Source organism: Mus caroli, unplaced genomic scaffold, assembly GCF_978045245.1.
Source record: "Mus caroli unplaced genomic scaffold, Mus_caroli_1 scaffold_15, whole genome shotgun sequence".
NCBI classification, from domain to species: Eukaryota; Metazoa; Chordata; class Mammalia; order Rodentia; family Muridae; genus Mus; species Mus caroli.
In genome coordinates this window covers 45,625,065-45,636,570 of record NW_028227270.1, presented here as the reverse complement: position 1 = coordinate 45,636,570, position 11,506 = coordinate 45,625,065, and the positions used below count along the sequence as shown (strand labels likewise).

Genomic DNA, 11,506 nt, shown 5'->3' with positions numbered 1-11,506 from the left:
TCGAGGGTGGGGCGGCCCGCAGCTGTGGAAGCCCGAGGTCTAGCTGCGCGCAGTATATGACAGTACGTCAGCAGCGGGATGGCCGTAGCTGTGGCGGCGGCTGCAGAAGCCCGAGCAGCCCCGGCCGCAGTGGAGGCTGGAGCCCGAGCGGCGTCCGCGGTGGCACCCCGGGGAGTTTAAGATGGCGGCGGGGGGGGCTGCGGGACTGCGGGAGGAGCAGCGGTACGGGCTGGCGTGCGGGCGGCTGGGGCAGGACAACATCACCGTGCTGCATGTGAAGCTCACCGAGACGGCGATCCGGGCGCTGGAGACTTACCAGAGCCACAAGGTGAGCGGCCGGCCGGGCAGCGCTCGGGGAGGCGGCGGCCACTGATCTTTCTGCCGGGCGCCTGGCGCCGCGCCGGTGGGGCGCTGGCTCCCGCTGCTGCCTCCGCACCCGCCGAAGGGAACGAGGCCAGCCGCGGGCGCCGACGCCGCGGTCCCGGGCCTCTGGATCGAGGGCGCGGGCGGGCGGCCCCTTGTGGCGGGGTCGGCCTGGCCGGGGCTGCGCGGCCGCTGCGGGACTTTCCGACAGCGCCCGCGGGGTTTCTGGCTTGTTTGGTCCGGAGGAGGAACCGGGTCCTTTGGGAGAGAAGTGTGGCGACCGCCCTACCCACGGAGGGGGCGCACGGAGCTACCAGTAAAGAAGCGAGGGTCGGAGGCCGCGAGCGGTCAGAGTTTTCTGGGAAACGCGGAGGGATGGCTGAGTCGCTGAGCGAGGGGCAGCGGCACTCCGTGGGGGTGAGGACATAACTAGGACTCTCAGGGACTCGGAGACACTGGCACCCCGATTGCAGGCGAGAGTGTACACGGTGTACTCGGGAAGGCCGGGACACTGGCGCTGCGAGGAGGGGGAGGGGGACACACCTTGCACTCTCGGGGACTCGGGGACTCCAGCTCTGTGGGTTGGGTTCCCGGAGACACCGCATACCGAGTGGCCGCAAACCGACACCTCATCTCCGGGAGAGACACCAGAAGACTCAAAATCAACTAGAGCCTGAAACAAGACGGCAGGGTCTGGGGAAAGGAATTCTCAGAAGCTCCGCGTAGCCGAAAGGCGCTCCGCGTCCTGTGCTGGCTCGCTGTCTGTTGGCGAGGAGCGAGCCCGAAGGTTGTGGGGAGACAGACGGCTGGCTGGCTGGGATTCTTCTCCTTTCCTGGGCCCCAGAGAGAGAAACCTGTGGTCTCCGCCTCATCCCATACTCTGAGCGCTTGCCTCCACTAGAGGAAGAGGTTCCAAGGCACATACCCTGTAGCTGGAGTCCAAACCTAGGAACTTTCGCACAGAAAGGCGCCGTAATGACAATTTAACCAGATGGGGGAATAAGGAAGCCGATTATGGATATGTAAAAGGGGTTGAGGGAGTAGGGAGACGAGAGTGGACATGTTGTCGAAGGGAAAGACTATACCATATGGAAGAACCAGGGGCGTTTTGTTCAGAGAAAAGAAACAGAAACAGCTACACCCCACAGGATTTTCTAACAAGAAGTTCAGTGCCTACTAAAGAATATATTCCAATATGTCTCACAAAACAGGCGCAGAGGGACTCGGACCTCACATACTTAGATAAAAGTGGAGAAAAGAACTAACATCTGTTGAGCTCCTACTAGTGCCAGGCACTTTAAATGCATACAAGAGAAAAATAGTCTTAGGCAGAGCCATCGTGAAAAGCAGAAACCTGGGCCAGCAGAGCTTCCAGAAGCTCCCCCACACATGCACACACAGAGAACATAAACAGTTGTGTACATCTTGGGAGTATATGAGTTCACCTGACAGAAAAGGAAAGATCCAGAGCATATGCTCTCAGAGGCTCCCAAAGAATTGATTGGGCACGAGTTGTGCACAGAGAAGCATATGGTGGAAAATAATGACACGTTTTGTGGAGATTAAGGGGAAGCCAACAGGGAGGAGTGCAAGTATATGGAGAAATAGACCTTCCACCCAGGGAGAAGATCTCAAATAAGGCTTGGAGAGCAGTGTAGAGCCACCAATAAAGACACAAAGATCCAAATAGCAAAACTGAATGTGCTAGTAGCTACTCTCCAGACAGGTTCACAAGCAAGAAAGAGGCCAGCCAGTACCAGCATGAAGTGGGAGGCCCATCTGGGGAAAGCCAGGCAGGAAGGCAGGGGGGCCAAGGCTGACAGAGAAACTCAGCCCTGCAAGATGGAGAGATAAGGTTGTGGGTTCCAGGGGCATAGGAAGCAATGACAGTGGGAAGAAGTGAGGTAAGGGGACATAAGGAGAGGAAGAAGAGGAGCCCAACCCCCAATTAAAAAACAACAGAACAGACCTGGAGATATGGAAAGGCTGAGGCTGAGATAGAGTGGTGTAGAAAGTCAACTCTGGGGGTTCGGGGTGGGGATGGGGATCAGCCCCTTTAGGAAACAACAGGCAAACTGTACAGTTAAACAGGGATATTGCACCATACACTGGTTCAGGGAATTGGTGAAGAGGTCCACTTAAAGAAAAGAGAAGGTGCTGTGCAGGATAACTGAAGTGACTGACCACCCCCGACCCCAGTGTCCAACGGGACCCTGAAAGGGAGTTTGTTTTCTTAAATTTGGCCTTCATTTCTGTCTGGTGTTTTCATACTTGGAATCAGGTTAGAGTGCCCAGCTCACCTCTGTTTATATGTCATTATTTTAACAGAGACAGAATATCAAATCTTGTTTCTCTGTCAACTCTCTGCTTAGATGCTGTTTTAATGTTGCTTGTTTTAATTACTGAAGTCTGTGGCTTTATTCTGAACTGTCCTTAGTCCCCGTTACTGTCTTCACCCATTTTCTACTTCTGGCATATAAATTAGCACATTGAATCAGTCCCTGGGTCTCCATTTTTCTAAATGTGGCATGCTGCGGGTGGGTGGGGTTGAACAAGCTGACTCAGCCTTTTCTTTAGACATTGCTTTGCTCTCAGTTAACCAGCTCCTGTGCTTAGTTGGGTCTCTGAAGCTATACTTTGAGGGTTTGGGGGTTTTGTTTTTGTTTTTTTAATAAAAACACTTGTTAAGAGGCTTCGGAATTGAGTCTAACTTAGGGTGAAAGTCACAACCTTGTAGGAAAATGGGAAGAAGTTAAAGCAGGGTACTCTGGAATATGTAGCATAAACCTGTGGGCATGCCTGGGTACCTTTCCTGGTTCATCCAGACCAGGGCTGACACAGTAACAGTTGCTAGCAGTGGGCATCTGCCTGAACCCTTTTATTCTCCAGTGGAAACGTATTTATTTGGTCTTTTTTTTTTTTTTTTACTTTCCATCATTAGAAGCAGGGTTTGTGACTTTAAATTGTAACTGCTGTTTGACACTGTCGGCTTGTATTAGATAAGAGGAAGCTTTGGGATGGTTCAGCTTATGAGGACTTATCTGGACTGAGGATGATTTTCTTTTCTTACATAAAACTGTTCTTACCATGTCTGTGCTAACAGAGTAGGGTACTTGGTGACAAATAGCTACCAAGAAGCTTTGGCTTATGAAGAAATGATGAATTTTTAAGAATTTTCTAAGGGCCTAAAGTGTTAACTTTATTTGCTAAATTGAGCATCAGGAGTTATTTTGTCCATACTATTTTTTCTGTTTCATTTATTCTTTTAAATAATCATTTAGCATAAAGCTTCACCGAGAGTTAGGAATATATAAGCTATGATCTAGGCAAATTATATAATTCTGTGGATAATCATTAAGTAAATACACTAAGTTCTCAGGGCTTATCAAAACAGAATCTGATGGAGATACTGAAATTTTGCTTTTCTTCAGATCTCAATTCTTCATTGTTTCAAATTTGCAGTTTTCAGAGAGATTGTTTGTAAATGGGCATGGGATGCCAAGAGACACAGGTGGAGGGCATGTCTGCTGACAGTCGCTTTTCACACACCTGGAATATGGAACCAGTTTTAAAAAATGCTTTATATTACTATATTATATTTTCCCCAACTGTCAAACTATATTAAAGTATATTAATTGTACTTTTAAATTAAAGTACATTTTAGCTGGCTTCCTTATTTTTAGCATTTTTTTCTTTTGACATTTTAATAATATGCTTAGATAAGAAAACCTTTTCCAAATGCTGTTTTTAGATTTTGTTATTGCTGAGCCCATAAATTTGGTCTTTTTTTTTTTTTTTTTTTAAATTCTGAGCTGCACACTGAAGGTAGGGCCTCACATATGCTAGGCACACACTCTTTCTACCACTGAACTAGAGCCCCAACCCCTTTTGGAAAAGGAATCTTGTGTATTCCAGGCTGGCCTAAAAACTACTGTATCGATGAGGATGGCCTTGAGCTTCTGTCCCTCTTGCTTCCACCTATCAAGTGGTAGGATTGCAGGCCGTGCAGCCCTGCGAACTGTTTGAAGTAGTGTTGGGTGTCTAACACAAGGCTTCCTATGTTAGGCAGGTGCTATGCCACCAGTGGAGCTGTATTCCAGCAGCTCATCTGCCTCTTCTGCTGTTTGTCCTTTTGTGACAGAACCTTACTGAGTTACTTGAACTCCCTATGTTGTTCAAGCAGGTCTTAATTGTTACTCTTTTCCTTCAGCCTTTTATAAAAAGTTTGCCAAAATGATCAAAAGTAGCCAGGTAGTTGTGGCGCATACCTTTAATCCCAGCACTTGGGAGGCAGAGGCAGATGGATCTCTGAGTGCAAGACCAGCCTGGTTTATAGATCAAGTTCCAGGTCAGCTAGGGCTACACAGAGAAACTCTCAAAACAAAACAAAAAAGCTCAAAAAACAAAACAAAACAAACTTCAAAAGTAGTTGACTCCAATATTGTGCTTTCCCAAGTATCACATGAAAGTTGAGCATGGTTATGTCTGGGAGCACAGTTGTTCATTTTCCATCCTGAGGATCGGGTAGCCACTGCCTTTTTGTAGGATTCAGTTGGTCTTTGTCACCTCTACTGGCTTAAAACTATCATTTTATTATTACCATTTTGCTTTGATTAGTATCATTTAGAAAAATGGTAGTTTGAAATATTTTTACAAGTGTACTTTTACCTAATTTTGAGTGAAGAGCTCATCTGTATTTAAAAAATAATATATTCTTTGTAATCAAGACATAAAGAGTCTCAAATCAGCCTCTGATGCTATTGTCCTTCGTAGTGAACCCAGGTGGTAAGCCACTTGATTGTTTTCTTTAGTCCTGGCTTTGACAGGTCCCAGGATAGGCTGCCATGCCTCAGGCTTTCTTCCAGATAAATGTTTCAACAATTGATTCACTGTGGTTTAAGACACAGAAAATTATCGCATGCTTCTTATTTCTTGCTCCCTATTAATTATGTCTATTAGTTTTCAGCAATCTACTTTGTAAATCCAGATGTTCTTCTCCGGTTGCCACCTCAGGATTTAGACTTGCTGCCACAGCAGTTGTCAAATGTGCTTATTAAGTAAAACCATGAAGTTTGCTGTAGGGGTTCCGTTTGGCTTCAGAAGTGTGACCAGGTTAATTTAAGTGTTACCAGGTTAATTTAAGTGTTACCTTTCATCTTAGACCCATTTTCAATCAGCACTTGATCTTCAAGGGCTTGATTTTTTTTTTTTTTTTTTTAATCAAGGAAAGATAACTGAGTGCCCCAATTCTGTACTACCTAAAACGTTAACCCACATACTTGGTTCTCAGTGCTCTTTCCTGAAGAAAAGTAGTAGCCAGATTGCCTAAAACGATAGCCAGGGACCTTGGCACCCAGACTGGGAGGAAAGGAAAAGAACATATGTGAAGGGTTGGAACATATTCAAAAAAAATCATTGAAAAGGAGTATAGAATTCTTGGAATGGCTTCCAGGGACTCTCACCAAGGACAGTCCCTAGGTTCATCCTTTCCACTTGTTCCTTGCACACTCAGGGAAGAGTACAGAAGCTGTGCTGTAGGACTTGCCAAGCAGTTGATGGTAGAGTCAGAGGAAGTCAGTGCTGGGTCATTTTTAACAATTTGCAGTGAACCTTTGCTTTGTCATTAACAGGCTCTGGAGCTGGCACCATCATCCAGCCACGTTGGGCCAAGTATATGTGGAATGTTTGAGAAGATCTCTCTAAAATATAGTATGATTTCTGCTTTTACAGTAAAGAAAAGAAAGTATGTAAATTAATCCCACATTTAACTCTCCTACATACCACACAGCTGTATAGAACATTTCCTATGACCTAAGCAGAAATGTGTATAACAAATTAATGGCTATGTTTCTACTGCCAAATGAAATCGAAAAGACATGGCATAATTCAGCATTACCAGACAGTACTGCTTGCTTTGTTTTATTGTTTTTTTTAATCTTTTTTTTAAAAATGTGATTCTTCTCTCCTGAATATCTAGCATCTGTAATTCCTGCTGCTCTCATGAGTAATCTTAAACGTCAATAAGAACTGGTTTAAGAGTTTCTACTAGTTCTTTGCCATCACAGTCCAAACCTCTCTCAAATTGCTGTAGCCGTGTAACCGAAGACATTACAGGATGTTAATCTACAAGCTACTTAAAAACTCATGAGTCAGATCAGCACCTTGCATTGACCTCTGTTCTATGGGCATCTGGCTACTGGCCTCATAGCAGCTGTATCATTAGACTCCATGGACTTCTTTGCTTCCTGGAGTCTTTTGTGTTATTCGTTTAGAAATTAGCCTTAGTTAGTTAAGATTTTTAGTGACTAGAAACTGGTCTAGTGAACCACATGTCCATCAGAGGGAGTGTCAAAAATAAGAAACAATGATAGAAAAGCTGGGGCAGTTTCTGAGATTTGGCAGAAAGAACCAGTGCCTCTTAACCTGCAGTAAGGGAAGGAGAAAAAAAAATAGCTGGGTTTAAGGGAGCACCAACAGGTTGGAGCAGGTTGATGACCCTCCCAAGTAGTTTGTACTTTGTTCTTGGTTCCTGTGGAGAGACTGAGTGGAAATTTAAGGTGCTTTGGGTAGTGCTTTCAAATTCCAGGCTTGGTGTTCAAAATGACTGTAATAGGAAGCTGGAAGTAAGTAGATGAATTAGGAAGGTGTATGGTAGGGCGGGTCAGAGATGACTGTGCTGTCTAGACCAGGCTACTATTGGTATCTATTAGAGATAAACAACATTTAAAGGAGGAGAATCAATTTGGAGTTTCTTGGCATTGATACTAGTCATGATACCCTTAGGAAAGGGAAAGTCAAAAAAACAGTTGGGGGCATGAGATAGAAGCGGGAGATGACTGAGGCACTAAGGTGACTAAGTACTGTTTTTGATGAACATTCATTCTGTCTTTTGCTTGGTAGTTAAAAGAATTCCAGGTTGATTAGATATTTTGTGTCCATGAGAAGCCATGTGTGTGTGTGTGTGTGTGGTGATGCATGCCTTTTATCCTAGCACTTGGGAGGCAAAGGCAGATGAATCGCTGTGAGTTCAACGCCAGCCTGGATGTATATAGCTAGTCTAGGACAGCCAGAGCTGCAGAAACTAGACACTCTGTCTTAGAGAGAGACAGAAACTAGAGTCTCTGTCTCAGAGAGAGAGAAGGGTCGGGGCAGGCAGGCAGACAGAAATATAGGTGAGAATCCGAGGCAGATAGGTTTGTTTAACATGTCATGTATGTTCCTCCATAGGAAGGAAATTGTGGATGTTGTTGATATCTTAGGAAAGTGGAACAGGGCTTTTACATTCTTATAGCTTTCCTTTATTTAATAACCTCTATAAATTACCTTTAATATGCCCAGTATGGGACATAGATAATATGAAAATCTGATTTAATTTTTGCATGAAATTCAGAACTTTTGTGTGTTCTGTTATTAGTGATTATGACAACTAAATAATTCTGTATACTATGTGTTGATTGACATTTGAGTGTCGTTTTGAAATCCCCGAGTTCCTGACAGTTTGGGTTTGGCTCTGGGAGGAGAATTACATTTACCTCTGTACCATTTACCAGAAAGGGGAGGCAGAGGGGAGAGGAGGAGAGGGGGGGGGGGAGAGAGAAGGGGGAGAGAGGGGAGAGAGATCCTTAGTTGCTTGTCTCTGAGAGTTAAATACTACCCTGAACTGACTGAATGTGCTTGATTGATGAAGGTAACCTCAGCTTGAACACTCAACAGCAAACAGGATTGAACTTTTTCTTCTAAGACTGGCCTAGAGCAGTGGTTCTCAACCATATTAACGCTGTGACCTTTAACTGCAGTTCCTTATGCTACGGGACTATTGATACAATTATTTTTGTTGTTACTTTATAACTGTAATTTTACTACTGTTCTGAATTATAATATAAATATCTGTGTTTTCTGATGGTGTTTGGCAACATCCTAGCTATTCTCAGTGCCACAGGTTGAAAACCACTGGTCTAGGGACTTTAATATACTTATCTGGGCACTAAACTGTTAGCATATCTTTCATATTTTTATTATATCTATTTATTTATTGTATGTTTGCGTGTGTATGTGTGGATATGAATGTGGAGATCAGGGGACACCTTGTGTTGTCAGTTTTTTCCTGTTATTGTAAGGGTCCTGAGGATCAAATGTAGGTTGTCAGGCTTGGTAGCAAGAACCTTTACTCAGTGAACTTTCTCACTAGCCTGTGTGTGTGTTTAGGTAACTGAACCACTGTTGCCTCAAAGGACCAGGAAAGGGACCCATATCATAAAAACTCAGTTGGATAATTTTTTCCTGTAATAAAAGATAGAGGAGCCACAGTTACAGCTAATATATCTATTTATATCTATATCATATAAATTATATATATATATATATATATATATATATATATATATATATATATATATTCATCCTGTAAACATTTTTATTTATCTTTGGACCTGCCCAGGCATAGAACTGAGTTACTGAAAATACAAAACTAAGTACATAGCCTTTGCCAACAGTAAAGTGGTTTTCAAATTAAGTAAACATGTGAAAACACACAGACACACATACACATACACACATCTATGTTAAAAGGAGATGTTTGAAAAAGTGGTATTTTCCCTTGTCATCTGCTGAGCCCACTATCTTTACCACACTCCTGAAACTGTACCTGCCCAGGTGTCATTTCCAGACATCTATCTCCGTCCCTACAGTCCAACTCAAGACAGTCTGAGACAGGCATTTCATCCCACTGACCATATCTCTGTATTACAAACCATCCCAGGATACCCCCCACCCCCTTGCCTCTGTCTTCTGCTGACCGCTTTTTACTTAGATCATCCCTGCATGTTGTCACAGGTCCCGGCTCTCCTGTCTGTTCGCTCTTTCTAGGTGAGTTCATCTAGTTCTGAGGATTTAAATACCAGCTATAGACTAATGAAGTACAAACATTTATCTCCAGATCACACTTTTTCAAAGTGGGTGTGGTGACTTTTGTCTATAATCCCAGCACACAAGAAGACAGGTAAAAAAATCAATACAAACTTCACTCCAACCTTATCTACACAGCAAGTTCTCTATCTCAAAATTATAATGATAGAAATAACATTTCCTTGTCTGAGGCCAGCCTGAGCTACATAGTGAGTTCCAGGCCTGGTAGGGCTACATTCTGAAAACCTGTCTTAAAAAAGATAAAAGTAAAAATAAAGTGTATTCAACTTTAGGTACTTTTAAAAAATTATTTCTTTACGTCCCAAATGCTGTGTCATTACCCCTCCCCCCTCACAGAGTCCTCCCCTCCCCTTCTCCTCTGAGAAGGTGGGGACCCCATGGCTATCCCCCCGTCCCCCATCCTAGCTCATCAAGTCTGCAAGATTAGGAACATCCTCTTCCACTGAGGCCAGGCAAGGCAGCCCTGTTGGGGAAGGATATCACAGTCAGGCTCCAGCTTTCGGGAGATAGGCACTTTTAACAGATCACCTATTCTAACATCTAGTAGGCACCTCAAACTTGTAATCAAATATAACTCTTCTACTGTTTGACAATTTGTTTATTCACATAATTAACTTTAGTGATTTTTTTTTCACCACCCAATCATCTTCCTCTCTGGCTTGGTTTCACTTCTTAACCTGGTATCACCTGAATGAGCCCCATTTCAGTTAATGACCACATTTTCCAGTTGTCTAGAGCTAACTCATAGCCCTTGATTTGTCTCTTCTCTTGGGACATTTAGTCTATTATCAGGTCGTGTCAGTTTTAAAATATCAAGACACTGACCCCATTACCACTATCATCCTTCCAGTTGTAGCCCCACTTTGACTCTTTAGGACCATTTCCCTGGACTAGCAGATATCATCTGAGTTTCCACTATTTTCCCCATAGCCTGTTAGATCCAGCTCCCAGAGTGGGTTTTTAATAGGTTAAATATGATCACACACTTTCCCTGTGCCAATTCCTACAATGGTCCCCATTGTGACTTAGCTGCTGCAGAACTTTTAATAACCTTGTACTATTTTACTACTTCTCTTCCAGCAATTATGATTCCTGGGGACAAGGCCTTATTTGCAAGATATATTTGGCATTAAGCTTATTATACAATTACAAACCCCACATTAGGTTCCTGAGGGGGAAATGATGGGATTATACTTAAAGTATTGCTGGTTAAAGGGTTGGGTCATAGTAACTAACTTTTTGGTTGATTTTTCAGCTCAGACTCTTGTCATCCATGTTCACTTAAGAGCTGTTTGAAATCCTAAGATTTAGGATCAGTTTTGTTTGGTTTTGTTTGTTTGTTTGTTTGTTTGTTTTAATTTGTCCTGTGTGAAATAACTGCAGCTTTTCAAAAGCTCTATTTCAAAACAAGGACTGAGTTATGTAGATTTGGGGTTTTTGTCCTATTCTTACTTCTGTTTTAGTTATTTCTTTTTTGTGCTGCAATAGATAAAAAGAAATTACCACCTAAAATGTTTAGTCTTGGTTCTCTCAAATCTGTTAAGGGGGGGGGGGGCTCCTCCCATCTGAGATTGGGTTGACTGACTAGGCAAAATACATTGGGATAAAATCAGTGAAACTACTAAAAGGATAATAGAAACTTTTGGCTAAAAAGCATCAAAAGTAAATTTCCTTGCTACTTCCTCTTGTGTTCTAAGTTGGATGGAGACATCATATCACTATCTTGCTTATTGCTCAAGTGATGCTCAATTAAATTTTAGAGAAATGATTCTTAACCTGTGTGTGGGTCTTGACCCCTTTGGCCAACTTCTATGTCCAAAAATATTTTTGTTGTGTTTCTTAAGAGTAGCAAAGTTACAGTTATGAAGTAGCAAGGAAAGTAATTTTATGGTTGGGGGTCATCATAACATGAGGAGCTATATTAAAGGATTCCAGCATTAGGAATAGTGAGAACCACTGCTCTAGAGATAGTGGAGTTTTTTCAAAAGAACCACTTCCTGCAAATATTTAATTAAGGCTAAACAACCAAGAATCTCCATCAGTACCTACTCCTAAATGGGAATGTATTTAGTGTAGTAAGCATTATTGTAAAGCATGCTGTATCATATTGAACCACCAAGAATTATCTTTTAAAATTGACTTGCTTTTTACATTTTATTTTAAGTAGTCAATGATTTGAGCATTATTACTTTCCATGTGTGGAGTGCATGCATTATGT

The 11,506-nt window shown here is 42.9% G+C and overlaps 1 protein-coding gene across 1 annotated transcript in view; it reads left to right on the top strand.

The window, feature by feature from the left end:
* Positions 1 to 27: 27 nt before the first annotated feature.
* Positions 28 to 11,506, top strand: part of Ell2 (elongation factor for RNA polymerase II 2) — a 65,133-nt gene continuing 53,654 nt past the window's right edge. Inside the window, exon 1 of the mRNA XM_021180245.3 lies at positions 28 to 328. Coding sequence (XP_021035904.1) covers positions 182 to 328 — 147 coding nt within the window. The 5' untranslated portion in view covers positions 28 to 181. The remainder of the gene's footprint in view (positions 329 to 11,506) is intronic.